The 20,472-nt window shown below is 38.7% G+C and overlaps 1 protein-coding gene across 1 annotated transcript in view; it reads left to right on the plus strand.

The window, feature by feature from the left end:
• LDAH (lipid droplet associated hydrolase) overlaps positions 1–20,176 on the plus strand; it is a 105,184-nt gene extending 85,008 nt beyond the window's left edge. The window contains exons 5-6 of the mRNA XM_085320410.1: positions 4,283–4,365; positions 17,253–20,176. Coding sequence (XP_085176536.1) covers positions 4,283–4,365; positions 17,253–17,444 — 275 coding nt within the window. The 3' untranslated portion in view covers positions 17,445–20,176. The remainder of the gene's footprint in view (positions 1–4,282; positions 4,366–17,252) is intronic.
• The last annotated feature ends 296 nt before the right edge of the window (positions 20,177–20,472 follow it).

Genomic DNA, 20,472 nt, shown 5'->3' on the forward strand with positions numbered 1-20,472 from the left:
TGGCCAACAGCTAGCTTAGGGGGTTCTGCATTTCTGAATCACTTCACTGCATTGATTTTGAAGCTTATGAAAGAAAAGAAGTTTTTAATTTTGATTTAATTTAAATTTTTGTACGTTGCTTACCATTTCTTGAATCTGAATTTCATTTGCTAATGCATTGATTTTAACCTCTCTACTTTTGGTATTTCTCACATTTCTCACTGCCTGGTCCTACTAACTGACCAGCATTGTGCCATGCAAATGTTGCTAATTAACTCCTCACACTTTGACTGGATCATTAAGAAATAAATAACCCATGACTTTCATATGAAGCTGGGCTAGAATCTCAGGCCAGGATTCATCCCATTTCAGTTTAGGGACATAATTCAAGTTGAGCTACTTAAAGTCTAAGAGCTCCCTGTATCATCAGTGAAAAGAGAGTCATGTTAGGAGATGCTTTAACTCACCTCAGAAATGACAGAATCGCTGAGTGTGTTCGGTGACTGTTCACAGGTTTCGGTAATAACCACTTCCCACTCAAAAAATATGAATGATGAATCTAGATGTTATTCCTTTCTATGAGGAAAACCAACTAATCTAACCTGACGCTAATCTATTTTCTTTGCTTCCAGACCAGTCCTTAAYCCATTACAATCCTTTCCTTTCATTTTACAACTATAAATAACAGATTGGTAAAATGTTCTTTTCCTTTGTAAAGTCAATACCGATTAGACAATATTTCCTACTCTTCAAGCCTCTGGCAGGGGTGGTTCTTATGTGGTGAYACTGTTATCAACTTAACGATTCTGTATTTAAGGTTCTTTAAAACTCTTAAATGTACCTTTTTGCCCTGATCTCTAGTATATTCTTTATGCTTCAGCATTACCACTACTTGATACCTCACTATCAGAAGATCAAATGTTTGTATTACCAGAAAAAGAATGCAGAGGATAGAAACCTCCTAAATGTTTTGAACAAGAAGGGTGGATGCAAAAAAAAAAGGGAAAATCATTTGGCTTCCAAACAATGTAATTACCTTCTTTAGCTAGTCCCTTAGCCTGTGGTTGTCTGTTAGACTCACCAAGTCTATTGCATGCCTCTTGCTTCTCATAAATATAAAGAATATTTTGTTGTTTATTTTTAAATCTTTTAATGTTTGTTCTTGGAAACTTGCTATTGCTCTTTGCAATTTCCTCTTACTTAACGCCTGCTGAAGTTTAAGTTCCTGTTTATAGGCTTCCCTAGGATCATGTTTCCAAAATTTGAAGGATTTCTGTTTGGTTGAAACAGATTCTTGAACCTTGCCATTCATCCGGTTTAGCTTAATCCTGCCTTCCTGATTCCCTTTCTTGCACAGTACACAGAGACCTTTTAAAGTAGCTTTGTTATTGCCTTCTTATACTTTTACTTTTAGGGGTTTTGTAACTTATCTAAGTTTACTAAGTCTGTGAATTCCACTTCATTTCTTATTTTGACAAAAAACACACCAACAACTCCAAACTATGACTAGAAGCGACCAAGAATRTAAGATAAGACAGAGGAACTACTGAGGTGGGAAAAGGTGAGCACACGACAACTTCTGCTCATTTTGCCCATAGTCCCATTTTTTTGCTCCATGATTGAACTGAAAACAGAGAGCTGCACAGAGAATCACAGTAAAACTGAATAAACAGATATGTGTCAGGTTCTTCACTGAGGGCCAGCAGTATTTTCATCTCTGCCTGCCATCTGCCTGCTGTTGCTGGAAGGTAATGGCAAAAGCTCTGCTGACCGCAGGACCACTATCCACTGTACCTGGCTAACCATAACCTCATTCTGGACTGGAAATTAAGGGACCTGGCATGCTACAGTCCACCTGTAATGGGTTTAGGGGTACAAGCGGTGTTGCTGCAGGTGCCGTACCAAACCCAGGCACTTGCACTTAGTGCTTTGTGGAGTCTTCTCTAGCCAGAGTAGACTAAATCTGTCACCGGAAAGACCAGCACTGAGGTCTTTCTACTGAGGGTAGCCAAGACTGTTCTCCAGTCTGACACTGAGCAGTGCTTTTGACAGCCAGATAGTTTCATTTACAGGTGGCATTTTTGAGCGTGAAAGTCATCCTTTTCGCATTAGAAACAGGAATGGATCTGAAACTGATGAAATACCTACGGAACTCTTGATTATCTTTCATGCCTCTCATTTACACTTTCCTAAACAGTCTTGAAAGGTATAGTCTTCCTAAGATTTGTACTCTTCATATATGAGTAGTGTCTGAAGCTGAACTGAGGAAAAGATCAGCTTGAGGACTTGATCTCAGCAATGCCATAGATGGACAGACCTTTGCTGGATGCACCATCTACCACACAGGATTAGATGACCTGCTAGATGATACATACGAAACTGCACACAGGCCCTTTGGTCCATTAGAATACGATCAGACCGGCAGATTTTTGCAGGATTGGCTGAATTGTCCAAATAGTGTCACATCTGCAACCCTTTCTTCTTGTCTAGGAAAGGAAGAACCTTACACTAGCTGTATTTGATGTTTAATTGAAAAAGACAGAGCTCAGCAGGTGTATGACTAACAGAATTGCATCTTCTTTGACTGACTCAGAAGTAGATACTACTTTCTAGGATTTTTTTCACTTGAGAGCACTGGTTTTGTCTTTTAACATTTGCTCTCTGGAACCATCACTCATCTCTCCAGTGACGTTCTGTTTCCTTTGAGCATTGCTGGAATTTATCCAACTTCATGTTTTGATCACCACCAAAGACCTATGTGATTGCCATTTCCTCCTCTATCACACATTGTGAGAATGTATTACTCTCATCTCTTTAGCAATAGCAGGTCCAACACTATCGTTAACTCTTTGTGTGCAAAACTTCATTGGTTCAAATTTAAAAATTGACAGAGTCCATCAATCTTTTCTTGTTTTTCAGGAGAGGAATCAGTATTTTAGAATATTTCAGGGAGTCTAGGACCTGGAAATTTAAATGATTTAAGCAAATGGTCTCTGCTGATTTTTCAGATTCATGAGAAAGGAGGCACAGAATGTTGTCCTTCATTCCCAGTTATGAATATCTGTGTGATTCAACAGGCACAGAGGCTTCAGATTCTAATGACAGGAGAGGCGTAGTCATCTTATTCGCAYGATGAGATGACTGGTCAGGAAAAAGGGCAAAGGAATAGCTTATTCTTGGGATGTGCATGTTTCTTCAGCAAAGCACTGAGGTCAGGAATGGATGGCCCCTAGTAAAACTGGCTAAGCCTGCGAACACCTGCTGAAGGACTTCTCATTACCTGTGGTCTCAGTGCAACACTGATTATCGTCTCACAGCTCTTCGTTCTGCAATTGAACATATGTGGGCATCATTCGAGCAGTAGAACTTACAACCTAATAGGTGTAAGCTAGTTCAAGCCCAAGTTACGGACTGAGTTCTGGCTAAGCCTCCATAGACTTTGTTGTAACAGAAGTCAGGCTAGATGGACACAGTATGATTCCTCTGGGTCAAAATAGCTAAATCTATGAATTTTTAGGCATCAAGGTAAACTGACCTCCTTTTCAAAAGTGCTTAGTTCCCACTGCTACCTAATATATATGGCAGCTGCTAGATCTCAAAACCTCATAAAATCAGACTGATTTTARTTAAGTGTCCAGTTGTTGGACTCAATCATTTATGTTTCTGAGAGGTTAGTGTTCAGACCAACTCATGTACCGAACCATCTGTAATACATTGCATTCCAGCAAGGTAAGACAACTGGTTTCCAATTCTGCTTGGGAAGTGTCATCAGTTATGCAGGACTGCAGGTCTTAATGATTTGTATTTGCCATCTTTTTTTATTATTTATCAGGTTCAAAACTTGAAACATTTTCATATTAAAATGCCAGTAATAATTTAATGATTGATTATATCTTTTAATGAACGCATGTACTTCAGAGCCCATTCTAAAAATATATGCCATTCTAAAAATATGTGGTGTAAGGTAATCATCAAAGTTTCTTCTGTAGACAGGGGAGAGAGGCAACACCAGGGCCTGATTCAAAGGTGTGCAAGATAGACAGATAAAATCATGTTCCACAGGTGTCTTTCTCTTTCCATTAACTATGTAAGGAGCATGGGTGACTTGATTTAGTTTGTCTGATTTTTTGATGATTAAATTAAGTGAGATAAATTCTGCCATTTCTGCCACTGGGATTCTTTTCAATGGGATTGTCAAGATGATGAGTACTGTAATTGCATTACCTGTTTGCAAGATTGGGTCCATAAAGGTTGTAAAATATTTGCCGTGTTTTTACATTTTTGCATGTTTTCTTTTTTGCAGCAAATATCTTGTATATGGCAAGCCAAGAAATGATGAAGGTTGTGGAGAGAGACAGTACAACCATAAAGCAAAATTTAAAGAAGGTAACTGTTTAATCTTTGGCGTTTTCATGGGAAGCCCAGTTACATGGAGGAAAATACTGTTAGCTCTGTGACTGAGGGTGGAATCTGATCCAGGATATTTTCACCCTGACATCAATKAATCTGCCAGCCTGATTTTTCCATGGCATCAAAACATAATAGAGAAGAATCAGCAAAATGATTAGATCCTAGTATAAGATAAAGGTATAGAAAACCCTCCYAGGAGATTGTGGCTACTGCTGTACTGGTGAACTAAACAGTTCCAGGGACCTTCCTCCAACCCTGGGCTTGATTGCCTGCACGGGTTTMTTGTTGGAGCAGATTCTGGTACAGTTTTGGTGAGGACCAACTAGCATTTTCCCAATCAATTCTCAGCCACAGTTCCAGAGTTGGCACAGGCCTTGAACCATTCCTAACTGGAAGCTTTGATGTCGTCACTCCATTTCAGAGGCTGAGAAAATTGAATAATATGGATGTGGTYGGACTATTTCATATGTCCTAAAAGCCAGAAAATGATCACATTTAATAWACTACTGTTGATGTAGCCTCTGTGTGAATAAATAGTAAGTATAACTTGTATGATTCTGCTGTGTTTTCTCCCTTCCCTTCATTATTTGTATTATCCCTGTCTTTTTACTGGGAGAATGATTCCAGCACTTTACACTGGCAGAGATTTTCCTCAGAGAATTGAATTTTCTAGGACAGAGGTCCTAGATCTCTGTAAGATTACTTTGTGTCTCTTAAATAGATACAGAACAAAGTTCACTAAATAAATCATTCATTCTTTTGGCTGAAAATGAGTTTATTTTTACTTAACCCATTTGCCTGCTTTGCACTTCTAAAGGTACATTCAGATGTACCTAGTTTGTGAGGGATTAAAAAAAAAAATTAAAAAGCCCTCACTATAGGCAGTTCATGGTGTGGGCTTGGTGCTACTTGCCTGTATTTTAGCAGTTACTCTTCTCAGTTGTTTGGATATTATAAGTTACAACTTTAAATCGTAAAAGCGTATTTCAGTTCGTATTTTTAAAAAAGAATTAAAATAACAAACATGAGCACTACACAGCACTAGGCATGCATAGTTTTTTAACATTCTTTTTGCAGAGCATTCAGAGTTCTCCTCTGCTTAAGGAGGAATCTYAGCAAAGAAAATGAAGGGTGGATCTTCTTCTTATCTTAAATAAAACTTGCTTTTTGGACTATGTGGGTCCAAAGYCCATCCAGTAGACGCGGCCAAAGACATGATAGGAGGCAAGCTACAACGAAGAGTCCATCCAGGAGACAAATGCCTACAGTGTAGGTCTGAAGTCCACCTAGGAGACAAGGCTGGAGACATGCTTCGGCAGCATAGCTCGGGGGCTGAAATGGCRGCTTCAGCTTGGGCAGGGGTGGGAGAGGCCCCAAGGAGGACCTCAGGAGGACCAGTAAGTCCTGGTAGTGCCCTTGGGGCCCTGATGCTGAGTGTAGGACTGCAGTTTACTATGTGATTAATCAGGGCACTGAAGTGGAGTAACAGTTTGCAGGATCAGGACTTCAGGTKCTTTTGGAAATTTTACTTTTAATCACAAGCCCATGCGCCTAAAGTTAAACATAAATGCTTCACTGGATCAGGACAATAATGCTGGTTATTAGGTATAGCTCCAGTGATTTCAGAAAGACTACTCCGATGCTTCAGGTTACAGACATGCTTATTTCTTCCACTGAATTAAGGCAAATAGCCAGTTGTAAGAGGTTGCAGGTGTCTTAGTCTGCTTCATCTGTGCTTTTCTTGACTCTGTCAGTCTAAGCTTGGCCTTGGCGCAAGGGACTTTTTTGAACATGTGTTAACTTTGTTTTATTGATTCTTCTATGTCCTCATACTTCTAAAGTGGCAAACGTACTCAAAAAAAACCCAAAAAGCTGAAACGAGTTTATAAGCAGTTGGCTAACTGAAGAAAAAGCAGATAGAAAAGTGAAGTTAAATGCTTCTCTTTTTTCATTCTTCTAGTAATTTCTGGGAATGTAAGAATTAAGGAAATTTTTTTCAGTTGGCATTATGTTAAATTTGAAGTGCATCGACAATAAAAATGCCCTTAACCTATAAAGGTTGGAAGTTTATAAAAACAGRAACTGTAGTCCAAGTTGCTATAGAACTGGCAAGTTGTCACTTCAAAAAATTTAGACTGTTTAGTAGTCACTGTGATCATATGCTAAAAGCCAATCTTAACACCTGACCTTGCCAGCTGCTGTGGAATAGAAAAGTTATTTCTGGATCATATTTGCATTCTGTGATCTGAAAAGAAGGAAGAAGAGACAGTAAATTATTCCAATTTTTCCACATCCAGGTTTAACTATATTTAGGGACAAATAGAATTTTGATCTTCAGATCCCAGATTCTTAATGTAACAATGCTAATTGCTCAGATTTATCTTGAAAGAATGGGGGCTGGAATATAATTTGGATAATTAACTGAGGTTTTTCACTTTTGGCCTTTTACATACAGAAGTGGTGCACATTAAATAGCAATGGAACTATATGAAGAAAATGGAATCTTCTGACAAAATAATATATAACAGAGCATTTAAAATAAGGACACTAAAGCTATTCATCTATACCAAGCTGTATATGAATGCACGCTCCTTATTGTAATAACATAGAGAGTTGTAATAAATCATAAAATCAAAATAAAGAAGGTAGGGGATATTGATATAAGACTTACTCAGCTCATGATGGTTAATTATCGTTAGCTGATTATGTCCAAGCCAGCTGAGCTATGTTCTTTAACTGTAATAACACCAACTCCCTTTCCGAACAGATACTGGAGGCAAAGATATTACTGTACTAGAGGAAGTTTATTGTGGTTCTTGCACAAAAGGAAGTGGGTGTTATTCAGTATTCGTAAAAGATGGATCAGCATTAAGTATCATAGACARATAGAATAAAAATAAAAAAGAAAGAAAATGGCTGTGTCAGGCTTTCACTAGAATGCTCATGATGGATAGTGGTATTTCCATATGGCAGCTCCCACAGTATTTAACATTTTTTAAGTCTGTGTCATGCCACATTCATTGCTTTACTGATTCTTTTTCTAGCAAGTAAAATTGTAATCCTGTTGTGATCAAAAGACAGTTGCATTAAGGGCTRAAACCAGGGATTTTACAATGAAAGTTTTATAAGAAAAACAATCTCTTGGATTTTATGTTTGTTGCAAAGTATTTTGTTCATTGCTTCAGGTATAATGCACAGTAGTCCTATTTTTAAGTGTAGAATCTGCTCCAAAGCCCATCCAAATCAATGGGAAAGCTCCCATGGCAAGGCTTGGATCAGTTTTGCAGTGAACTCTCTGTAGGTCCTCATAATTTCTTAAGACCATAAATCATCTCTTCCAAAGACTGAAAATTATTACTCTTTTGGTTAGCGTGTGGAAACAACGAAAAAATTTGTATGGTTCTTCAATATAGTTTTGCCAGTGATCTGGTGTGGCAGATTCCTTGTGTAAGGAAAGTGATAGGAAATATCTGAAGTAAAGATACAAAGGTGAAGAATATCTGTTATCCGAGAAAGGTGGTTTTTAACCAAAAAATACATACTGGAAGCTTAATGGATACATGAAACTAGTTGCTTTTAGATTGAAGAGCTCTTTATTGCAGGTGGCTTACATCTTGGGCTGGGTGATGGTTAGGTGAAGAAGAAATTCTCTTTCAAAAATTGTATAAATGAACTACATGTTTACCACTTCCTGCTTATTTCAATGATGAATTTAGAATTTAAAGCAAGGTGATTYTATATCTAGGCAGTAATACCATAGAAAATGTGTTGTCTCATAGCATCAAATAAACAATGGTACCAAGAGATATAGAGTAAAAATTGTGAAGTGAATGTTTTTTTCACAGAAAATGAAGTGCTAGGTTTTTCTTTTTAAAACTTACCTTTAATAAAGAAAWTTTTTTTWAAAAAAAAGAGAAATCAAGAACTCTTTTGACCTCTGAAACAGCTGTTTTGATGTTGCCTAGWATTTTTTGCCAGTATTTGTAGACATCCACAGGGGTTTAGTAATTATTCCTGATGAGAGGAGCGTGATCGGAAGACAGTGTGGTTAAAAGAATGTTACAGATGCTTCGTCTGCCCACAGCCGGAGTGAGTTAGTTGCCTACATTTGTGAAAAACCTTCCAAACACTCTTTCTGAATAGGTGCAAAGTGCTCTCTTGAGCCAAGAACACCTCTTTTTTGGCTGGCCTCACATCCTTTTTGGCCTGYGCTCCCTGGAGGTGCAGAGTTGAAGTTAGGGAAGTTACACAAGTGCTTGGGGATTTTGGTGCATGTGTCATTTAACCGCAAAAAAAACAATCTTCCCTTTGAAGCACCCAGAATACCTCATCAGGCATCAGCAGTTTCTCTCCTCAGTGGAGGAGGATCTCAGTGAGCGCTCAGAAGGGTCCGGTGAACCCTGCAGACTTTCCTGTGATATTTCACCCATCGTGCAGTTGTAAGGAGCTCCCGTTGCCGTGGTTCGTGCTGTGTGGTACTCCACTCAAGAAGCAGTTGCACGCATTTCCAGGATTTTCTGGAGGACAGAAGATGCGTGCCGCTCAAAACAAGCAAAGAGAGCAATATTTGCGTACCGTTCTGAAGAATGCTTTGGAAGGTAGTTAGCATGCAGCTCTTCCTGTCCCTTAATCACCTATCCCGGGATTACCGAGGGAGACGCTAAGCTGTGCTCTTACCTTCCCGCGCTCTGCGGCACAGCTCGAGGCCCTGAAGTGAGCAGACTTGCCCTCTCTGGGCAGACGCCAGCCCGGTTGTTGCAGGAGTGAGCTGCCCGATTCGCTTAGATGAAGCTCCACGGGGGCAGAGGGTGTCAGACGCGTTTTCAGAAGGCAATATTATTTGCAGTAAATAATAGAATCTCTTAAATAGTGGTTTCAGGTCTRTCTGTTTTTATTTTGGTATTTACACAGGCTCGTGTTGCTGACACTTCTAACTATATACCCTCAAAATAGTTTTAACTCTTTTAAAGTAACATAGGTAATATAAATAGGTTAACCTCCCTGATAGGTTAGTAAATCTTGTGCATCTCTTTTGAAAGCAGCTTTTTACCTTGCATTGAGTTTGACCCTCTGTTGTCAGTGAGAAAGTGGAAATAAAAGTGGCCTTGTTCAGTCTCTGTGGCCTACGTGCAGGGCTGTCAGCAGCRCTGCTGGCAGAAATTATGCACATGGCCAACTGAAGCAAAGTTGAAAGGAATCCCTTTTCCCTACCTCTGTTCACTCCATTTCCAGTTAACACTGATGGAGGCGAGGACATGTAGAGGCTGTGCTTGGACTCCTTCGTAAGACACCATGCATGATACCAGGGGGAGGGCTAACACATTTTGAATCATGCTCAAAGTAGCCCCTCCATCTAGCTGTGTTTTTAGCATTTATATCTTAATTTCACTAAAAGCAAGATATTTCTCCRCTCCCTTGCCTGACGGTGGAGCTGGGTTTGTTTATTATTTGTGTTGGTTTAACAAAACAAGTCATGTTCCTCATGTTAAAAAAAAAAAAAAAAACTCACAAATACTTGAGCAGCCCATTGCACCTTTACTACAACCCCTACAGATTAACATTTAAAAATTGCATTATAAGCCCCAGATTGTCAACTGCCTTCTCTCAAAATGGCCAACAGAAAAAAGTTTGGCTTTGTGCTGTGCCCTGAAGGTTGAGAAATCCCAGTTCTGGTAAAACAAGCCGAGAAGTAAGTTCCAGAGCCCTTACCATCGATCTGGCTGCTCTCAGCCACGGCAGCGTCGCGAGGGGAGAGAGATGGTGTCTCCGAGAGGCAGATCCCAAACCATGTAGGGCTTCGTAGGGCAAAGCCAGCGCTGAATTATTCCCAGGAACTGATTAGTAAAGCCAAAGCACAACTGAAACAAGTCCAAAAACAAAGTGTGTCCCACACCAGTCTGCTCCCGTGTCGTTTATACTATTCTTTTGGCAGGGTGAGGTGGAGGCACTTTCATAATTCCAGAGAAGTTAAGTCATTTTTTTGTAAATCTTGAGTGAAACTAAAACTAATTCTGGGCTAATGCATTTTAAACCAGTTTTCATCCAAGAGCAAAAGAAACTATTTGCTAGTTACTGTGGACTGTGGAGAGATCTCACCCACAGAGCAGCACTGTCTCGTCCAGTGGACGCATGTGGGAGAAATAATGAGAAAAGCCCGTGTTTCTGCAGTGTTTCTGATACAAGTATTTCAGCAAGGACACTGGTACAAACTTGCTTGCTGTTGCACATGTGCCATCAGTTTATATCCTCAAAGATCAATCCTTCACTCTCTGCCATCAGCTGGAGTGGTGCCTGCCTGAGTAATAAGATCCTGAAGTTGTTATAACATGTACCAAATTCCAGAAAGATAGAGGAAACTCAATTAATATTTTTTAACTTTCCAGCTTTGTTTTTCAGTGTTGACCTATGACAGCCAAAGAAGAGGCATAAAAGAAATCTCTCTATAATTTATATTTCTGTGAACTGTCATACATACTAAAACAAGTGCCAGTAGAGTCAACTGCAGGAAATCTTTATTATTTTCTTAGAAACTCTTTAAAATGTAAACATCCTGTTGATACGAATCTCAGATTCTTCTGCTGTTTACACAGCAGCTGCCATCATTGTGCAGTGTCTGAATACACATACCATATTACATGGTACACGAGCTGACAGTGCTGCGCTCCGGCTTGTGCTTTATTTTAGAGAAGCTAAGGCTGAAAATACGTTTGAGCAATTTAATTGTAAAACAGCTTATGAGAATATTGTTGTTATTTTAAAACCATTTGAAACTTGGGACTTGTGTGGCTGTTTAAAAGATAGTGTTGAAAGGGACAGTAAAGATAACCCATATCACCTCTACTCTGCCCCTTAGTCAGATCCTGAAAGACTGAGAATTTTAGTCRCTCATAACAAACAGGATATCACAGTTAGGATCATATAGAGTCTGTGCCATGCCCAGTCGGAGTAGATTTTTGAGTCAGGAGTACCTGGAAGTCTCAGCTTTCATTATCACAAAAGAATAAAAAATAATCTCACTCTCATGGCTGCAAAGTTAAAAAACGCACATCTTAAAAACTTCGAGCCGGAAGGCAAATTAAAAGAACTTTCTATTTACTGTCTTGTAAATCTGATTATTTTTAAGCCAGTCTCATTATTTTGGGGACCTGACTCTTCATTTTTGAATGCTTAAGTTGGCAGCAGTTTTTCATTGCTGGTGCTGTGGTTTTGCTGACTCAGGATGTCTTTACAGCCATGCACAGTCCACAGGAAAATATGTACTTTACAGATCCATGCAAATCATATAGTGAATGCCAGTGTTTCCTACTCTTAATGAAGATTCCATGTGCCTCTGGTCACACATGGTTCGTTAATTATGTCTGCGTATGGGCTGCAATAGCAAGCTACCAATGTTAAAATGAAGATGAAAACGTTTGGATTCTGGATAAATATTTTTGTTTAAATRTGTTTAAAATGAATCATCTCTTAATGTACTAGGAGAATAGATAGCGTCCTAACATCTGTACATTTCTTGGCTGCGTTCGGCGTAGGCAAAGAATATGGATATTTTGTCATTCAAAGAAGACTTAATGCCAAAAACGTGACTTAMGTATCTGTCAGTTTTCATAGGCACTTTACCACCATCTGGATCACTGAAAATTTCCACCCTAATTGCTATTCTGCTTTTAGATTTTATAGCACAGTCCATTAATAGGGAAGCATTTTCAAAAGAATTCTGATTTTTTTTGGCAGTTTCTGRTTAAGAAATATGTATACTTAAGCTTTAGATTTGCAGGCATACACACATATAACACGTATAATGCACAGACCAACTTCTGCACACAGAATAAGCAGACAAAATAACTGCAATAGCAAATAAAATTCCCAAGCACTTCCTGTTCTAAGACTGTCCTTAGTTAGTTGGTTATAATGTACCAAAACTTTAATTATACATATGACACATAAATGTCTCCCTATATTCATTATTTACTTTTTTAATTCAGTACAAAAGGCCCAGAGAAAAATAGATTGTTTTCTCATGCTAAAAATTCTTGGCTTGGGGAAGGAAGTTATTCATTCCATTGCGAAGAAGATATGTGCAGCGCTAGTATTGAGGGAACTACTGAATGAGGGGCTAGGGAAATGAGGAAGAGGAAATGGGAAGAAAACAGAAGGTCATATGGCCAAAAAGTAGGCAATTAGCGCTATCTGAAATGGTGAATTTGAGATACTCAGGAAAAAATGGCATATATGACACAGGAGCTTTCTGCAGCAGCTAGAGGCCGAACGGGTTGCCCTACCTTACCCATCTTAAAGTGCCTGAGATACTGGTGTGCGAGCACCTGAATCAAGSCTTAACACGTTTACATGTAGGAATCTGGAGTTGTGGTAGGTGTGAAAGACGACCCCAATTATAGTCAATAGAAATCTAGTAAAGAAGTCGAGCTGGGATTCAGTTGCCTTAAACAAAGACATCTGGTATCATTTTGGGCACTGTGCAATATCCCCATCTGGCCTCCAGCTGCTCTTCCAGAAGGGAATGGGTCTCTTGTAAAAGCTGTGTCATGCCTGCATGTCTCATGCAAATGTCTTAGATACCTAAAGCATCTCAAATGGTGCTAGGTACCTTCACTTAGACAACTGAGTTCAGCCCTCAGTGGAACCTGGAGTGCTATTTCACCMATTTTATGGTAGACACCTGCTGTTTCAGCTCTATAGCTTTCTAAGCACTGCTGACTTTACTCAGTAATTCTTCTCTGTCTGTGACGGAATTTAGATACCTTGTACACATGTAAACACCACAATATAGTTACCTGCGTTTAGATACTTTTATCTTGAACTGAATTCCCACCCTGAGACTAAGAGCAACTGGTGGTTTGAGACAAAATTGAGGAGTAAGGCTGGAAATAGAGGATTTAGACTGATTAAAAAAGCAGAGTATTACTAGACAAAAAAATATATATAAATAAATAAATAAATAAAGGATGGGATTGTGACTTAAATGGATTGAAGAGACTAGAAGACTAAAATTTGGACTCGAATTTGGGACTGGAATAAGAAGTTGAAATTGTGAAAATTGGAACAGACCACATAAGGAGGACAGATCTGCAACAATGAGTCAAAGAGAGTCCTGAGGTCCCAGGACCTCAGCAGTCCTGAGACTAGAAAGGCTGCATGGAACAAGACAGAAAAAGTCATACTTGGAAAGCCTGGACTAAAGACTGGACAACACAGCCTGTAGTTGGTAAATACATTGCCCTTTTCTGCTTGGAATAGAACCTAACTTTCCAAAGCCTTACTAGTCCTTTGTTCTCAGCAGGTATTTTTGGCTATGTTTATGTTAAAAACAGGAGCAACGCAGTAGAAGGGAATCTGTAGAGCATAAAAGAAGGTTTTGAGGACCTAATGTAACATAGGCACCTCAGGATTGTTACTTCACCCTAGAGATGTCTGGTCCCATGCACTGAAGGATTCGAGCTCATTAGGTGGCATACTGGAGAACATCTTTTGACTTAGTTTCGGCAGATGGAGTTCAGTTCATGCACTGTGGAACTACTCTAAAATATGAATCAAAGTATGGTAGGTGAGGACAGGTGAGAGATTTGCTTCAAAAGCACAAATTGGATCCAAGCGAAATCRCTGACTGCTATGTTAGAGAAACCCTGTGTGACACCCAGTGGGAAGGAGTCCCATGTTCCTCTGGTCCATCTAGAGACTCACAGTGCTACTTCTTTCAATTACATCGTTTCCTCAAGGGACAGAGGCCTAAAGCAGCACATCGAGAAGTGCCAGTACTGCTGCCAGAACATTTAGATTCCACATGTAAAATATCTGTTTTTTCAGTTCACCTGTTTGAATTCTAGCAGATTATATACAAAGGCTCTACTAAAACCAGTTAGTATTGCATTGTCAAACATTTCAAAGTCAGGGAGTGCCAACCTTAATTCTGCCTCATTATGTATGCATTAAGACATGGGCTTTCATTAAACATCGCTTTTCCTTTCTTCAAAAAATATTTGCCCCTTTCATTACTAAAAAGAGTTGTGTAATGAAGGAGAGAGCAGTCTGCAGAACTCCCACCTCATTTGTGGCACCAGCTGTAAAATGCATGGTGAAACGAACAGGGGACTATATGAAAGGAATAGATAGCTTCATGGTTAAGGTGCCTGAATCTTCCAAGAACGAACTGTCAGTGAAATCATTTATGTTTTTTAAAAATACCACCGTTTGTAGGTTCTCAAATTTCTGAGTACCTGACTTGAGACCTTGAAATCTCCTTTCCAGAGAGATACCCAGTGTTTTYGAGCGCCCACAAATGAAGTTCATGGGTGCTATACTTTAAACATAGTAAATGCTGTATAATCCTGTAAAATGGTATGCACACTGGAAAATCARTTCCTGTATGTTTCAGACTACACATGCAAATTAATATAGTCTGATGTCAATCTCACTGCTTCCCACATGTGAAATAGAGGTTAAAAATGGCCAGTAAGGTGTTGCAAAAATAAATTAAGAAACATGAGCATTCAAATACTGTAGTATTGGCCATACCAATACCGTAGTACAGTGCATGCCAGAGGAATGCCCAAGAAAATTCTGTCTGTAAACTATGAAACATAGTAAATAAACCATCAGACCACACAAAAATTTTAAAAACAGATAAACATCYCAAATAGCAGCTCATCAAAGGTCATTTTTGATGACCTTGAATGAGTSAAGGATCCTTTGGATCGTGTAATGAAAGATTACACCATCATGCAGATACACCAGAGGCAAGTTAAAAATGCTCATAAGTCTTTTCTTTAGACATTTCCAAATCCATGAGTTCTCAAGTTTACAGTCCTACCTGGAGAATAGCCCATTCCACAGTTCATGCAAACCAAGCCAAGTATTTTATCCACCTTTTTTACATGTAAATAACTTTTCATCTTTTTCTAAATGGTCGTTGGATGAGATTCTAGGACTAGTCTACCAAAGTATCTAATCACTCAAAGGACATTAAGGGACTACTCCRTTAAGCTAGAGTTGCTCCAATTTCTTTTCTTTGTTCTTTTCTTTTCTCTGTATTTTGTATCTCTTGGTAACTGAGCCCAGACTTAAACATAATGCTGTCAAATGTTTGGATTTCAAATGACCTAAATGCAGCTAGCCATATTACATTGACTTTGTTGAACAATTTTTGATAATGTGGCATCCTGTGATTTATTTATAGTCACAATCTAAGGCAAAATCAAAAGACTATTTCTGGTAAAGGGAACTAAATAACTTGTTTCCAGCAATTAATTAGTGATAACCAAACAATAATGTTTGTTCACACAGATTAGTTTATTTTTTGTGAACATATACTTAGATGTATAACTTGGGTTAGTTTATGTCCAACTGAGATGTTACATTTTAGATACAGTCAATATTCAAATAATGTCCAAGATTTGGGCGTGCTTCAGTAAGAGAAAAGTAAGACAGAAATTTGTAACATTTTGTGAAATGCAGTCTGGGCTCTTAGCCCACCTCTACCTCAGTGGATGAGTAGGGTGCATTTATTTATATCTCACATGGCTACAAAAATGAACAGAATCGAAGACTTTTGTGATGAAAGAAGAACTTCTTGTCTCCTAATTTATGTTAGTGTTGCTCAATTATGCACTGAAGTTCAGAAATGAAATATGAAACAAATGAGTGTAATGGAACTAGACCAAGCTCTGTGTGTGTCATGTGTTGAGCAATCCTTTTGGTACCTGCATTCAAACATTTTAGTATAAAGAATCTTCATTGTTAATCTTATTCTTGTATAGTTTTAAATCTGTAGGTTTTAGCTTTCTCCCAGACAGCCATCCTCCCTTGAATTACATTATGAAAACTTAAAAATATAGCTGCAGCACACAAATTTGAGATGAAAATGGGATAGAATGATGATTCAGGAAAGAGAGAGATTCATTGTCCCTAACAGGGGGGAAAGTAATTTCATTGACATTAGCCTGGAACTTGGGACTTTTGTGTTYAGCAGGTCCTGTAGCACCTCCTTCATGTATGTCTTTGAACAGGGCTCAGGGCAAGGTATGAGAAAAGGACTATGGTAGAATTTTAGTTCTACATTACAACCCAGAAGAAAATTGCTCATTCATCTCCAGCAGGTTCCTGTGCTCTACAGGTTCAGYACAAACTTTGCAAAGGTAAAATTCTCCAAGCAAAATAAGCTTTGCTTTTGAGAATGACTGAAACTGCCATTTTTTCTGAAAAAGTTGAGTGATTCAGCTCTAGTTTGCATCTAACACAGAGGTTAAGAAAATAGTATTCCTCCATCTAAKGCGCCAACCAGACAAGTGTTTTGAGGTTACACCTAACAAATACCAGTTAAACAGAGCTGTTCACAAATGCAGAGGAACCTTCTTTTAGTTCATAACCAGAAAAAAAGCAGCATAATGGTTAGTCTATCAGCTAGAACATAGCATCAGATTAACTGGGGTAATTTTGTTATTTGATTAAATAGTTAGAGAGCTAACATAGAAAACACAAGGAATAGCTAGTGAGAACACAACAGTCTGCCTAGGGAGGGGTGGACTCCATGGACAACCAGGTGTTTTGTTCCATAATAATACATGACTTAAGACAGTTGGACTTTTCATCAGCAGATCTGTGTTTACAGAGATAGGCCCTTATTGTGCTCCACTGTTTTACAGCTGAGAACACTAAGTAATAGAGCATTTAATTAACTTTACCATAACTGCAGACTTGGAAACAACCCAGAACTACCAACTTGCTGTTCCTTGTGGTGTATATTGGGTCATGAAGCATCATTTATCTCCAAAGAATTCAGTGCTGTTTGGATGTTGATTGCTTCATCAGCAGCCTTTCAAATTAACAATTTTCTATGCTTTGATTTCTAGCTGATTTTTTACTATGGAACTGGAGACAGCTGGTGTCCACAACACTACTACGATGAGATCAAAATGGATTTTCCAGATGGGGACATTCGACTTTGTGAGAAAGGGCTCCGCCATGCCTTTGTGCTAGATGCCAGCAAGGAGATGGCTTCCATGATTACAGACTGGTTACGAGATGATCTGACCAAATTATAAACAATGATTCAGTGATTAGCAAGAAAATGATGTAATTATTTTGTGAACGTGTACTTTTTTGTGAGAGAGTCTGTCCTACTTTTATCTGTTGATTATAGATTATAGCTTGTTTTCTACCAAGATGTTTTAGAGAAAGTTAAAGAGAGACTGGCTGGTCCAAAGTATAGTTTTATCAATTTAATGGTCATGTACCTGCATGCTGTGTCTTCAGGACTCTGCAGGACTTGGCAAAGTATGAGGTATTGATTGTCTTGTAGCACTCTAGACAACACTGATGATAGATTCACTGGCTACAAGTGCACCTGAGTTAAGTTACTACCACATCACTTACTTACCTGCTGAAGGGATTGTTTTGGTGCAGCCCAACTGATTTGCCTTAGAGAGAGTATCAGGCTACTCTATAYGATATGGATAAAATCCCACTGTGGAAATGATCCTGGTCTGCTGTGAAAGGCCTTACCTCTCCTCCTGTGTCATCTGTCCAGGTAGCCCTGTCACGTGAGTAATGGACAGCCACAACAGCCCAAGGCCCCAGGACGACCCTGACATTGTCAGCTACAGGTCAGATGGGTTTTGGAGACAATGGGAGTTCAGACTGAGTTCAGGCTTTTTACAAAGGAAAGGTGAACATGAAGTATGCAGTTTCTCCAAGTCTCAGGAGTTCGGGGCACTGCCAGGACTCCGCAGCATAGCAAACATAGTGTAAGGTAAGTGTGGCTACTCAGCTGTGGAATACATTGGAGTGCATGTCTAGAACATGGTCAAGTGTTTCGTTTTCAGATTCACTGTAGAGAAGGTAAAGAGCCCCGGTCAAAAGTGCCAATATCAAAAGGTTAAAATTGGAAGCAGAATCCATATTTAACTACCTGTAAGTGCCCTAGCACTGAGCTCAGATTCTCCAGATGAAGCCTAGGGGAACACTGTTTGCTCAGCAGCGTTGAAGAATTAAACCAGTTTTGATACCTGCCTAAATTTCAGTTTCTTGTAAGGACTGAAGTATGAAATTTTATGCCAAGTCACAAGTTAGATAACTCTATTATAAATAAGTGGCTATTACTTCTTCCATGGTTGCACCCATGAAATTGCATGAAATGATAATGTTTAGAATCTTGCTGTTGCACATTGCTAACAAGTATGCTGCTCCTCACAGTTGTTCATCCCTCTCCTTTCTAGATAGCAAAAAACAGCAAACAAAAATCCTACCAGTTGTGATAACACAAGAACTTATAGCCTAAAGCTAGAAGTAAAAACAATGTAAGTAAGGGGAACAGAGCCAAGTGTAATCATGAAAAGCTTTCCAGCCATGAACCTGTGAAATAGTCTCCCAGTGGAGACATTTATAAATAAACAAAATGCTATGTAACATAGTCAGGGGCAGTTTTGTCCTAGCAAGCAGATGAATTTAGCTGATGCATTAGACACTTTATTAACAGTTGAGATACTACTGAGAATGATACTCAAGAAAGTTCTCTGTGATGCAGAAAGACTGAATAAGTAATTGTTTCCTCACTTTCTTACAAGATTATATACACACCTTCCACTTCTCTCTAAATCCCCCTTTAATCTTTCCCTGATATTTACAGCAATTTGTAATAGAATTCAGTTTCTGCACATTTTTGGACTAGTTTTCAAACCTGTAGACTGCCAGGGGGTTTAAGTGACCTTTTTTGCACCATAAACTAGTTTACCTTTTGAGACCAGCCAGTGAATTTTCAGATTATACTGCCATATAAAGAAACAGAGAATGATGCTTGAGGCAGAAATGTTGAGACCCCTGTTGCTGCAGCATGGGGAGGAGCCAGATATGTTGAAAGCAAAGGGACTGTGCCTCTGCAACAAATTGATTTTGTACTGGAGAGCCATGGAAACTTCCTTTTTTTCTACAGCTCCACATTCAACAGTGATCAAAACAATTGTTGCACTCACTGTCGAAACCCACAGTTGTATGTGTGTGTGTATGTGTGTGTGTGTGTGTTCAAACAGCCCCCAGGTGTTGATACACAGTTATGGTGTGTGTTCTTTTGGGGCAGATGATGAACTCATCTGTTGGGCTACGTACTCCCTGTGACAGAGTAAGGGGATGATGCATACATGTGTGTGTGTGTACATATATATATACATATATATATATATATATTTAGATATGTATACACACATATGCATGTGTGTGTTAACAATGCATAAAAACACAGTTCGGTTGGTTGTTGTGGTTTACACATTGATACAATTGAATAAATCATTTGTTCTTTGAAGTTTATGGGATCAGATATTTGAGATAGAATCAGTCTGTAGAAGTTCAGCTGTTAGAGCGGATTTTCTGACAACAGAAAAAATTTTGCATTAACCAAAGATGACAGGCAACTATAAAAGCTGGAAACTGAAATACTTATGAAAAGCAGTTGTTTACAGTATATTATTCGTATACTTCTTATAAGAAATTAATTTAGCAATACTTGACTTGTGTATTCCTTTTATACAAATGTTAATCCATTATAATAAATCCTACCAACTGCATTAAGACCTAAACTGAGATTAGATCTTGTCAGCAGTGACCAGATCTACTGCAGGATAATGCCTTTCGATTTTCTTAAAATTTCTCTAAAGTTATCAAAAATATGGTGATTCAATTGCCTCCTTCCTTCTAGAAGCTATTACCATAAGGCTAATACCTGAAAATTTGCTGCTCTAATCATTGCCAAAAAAAAAAAAAAAAAAAAAAAGAAAAAGAAAAAGTCTCGTTTTCACAACTGTATTTCCTAAGAGAAGCAGATCTCGTGTGGTGAAAATCTGGCTTCTCTGAAGCCAGTGGTGTTAGCCATGACCCAAGGCAAAGAGTGTCAAAAGTGCTTATGGTCCAAACATATCAATTTACCATAAAACACAGTGTAATCTTGCTGTTTTAAAAAGTTCTTGAGAAACTTATTGCAAGTGACTTGACTGTATGCAGTAGCACCTGATCTCTGTCATTCACATTTGTGCTTAATTCTCACCATGCAAGTAAGTATTCCTGCTAGCTTCAATGAGACTT

Source organism: Rhea americana, unplaced genomic scaffold (genome assembly GCF_003343005.1).
Source record: "Rhea americana isolate MKP2758 unplaced genomic scaffold, rheAme1 scaffold_63, whole genome shotgun sequence".
NCBI classification, from domain to species: domain Eukaryota; kingdom Metazoa; phylum Chordata; class Aves; order Rheiformes; family Rheidae; genus Rhea; species Rhea americana.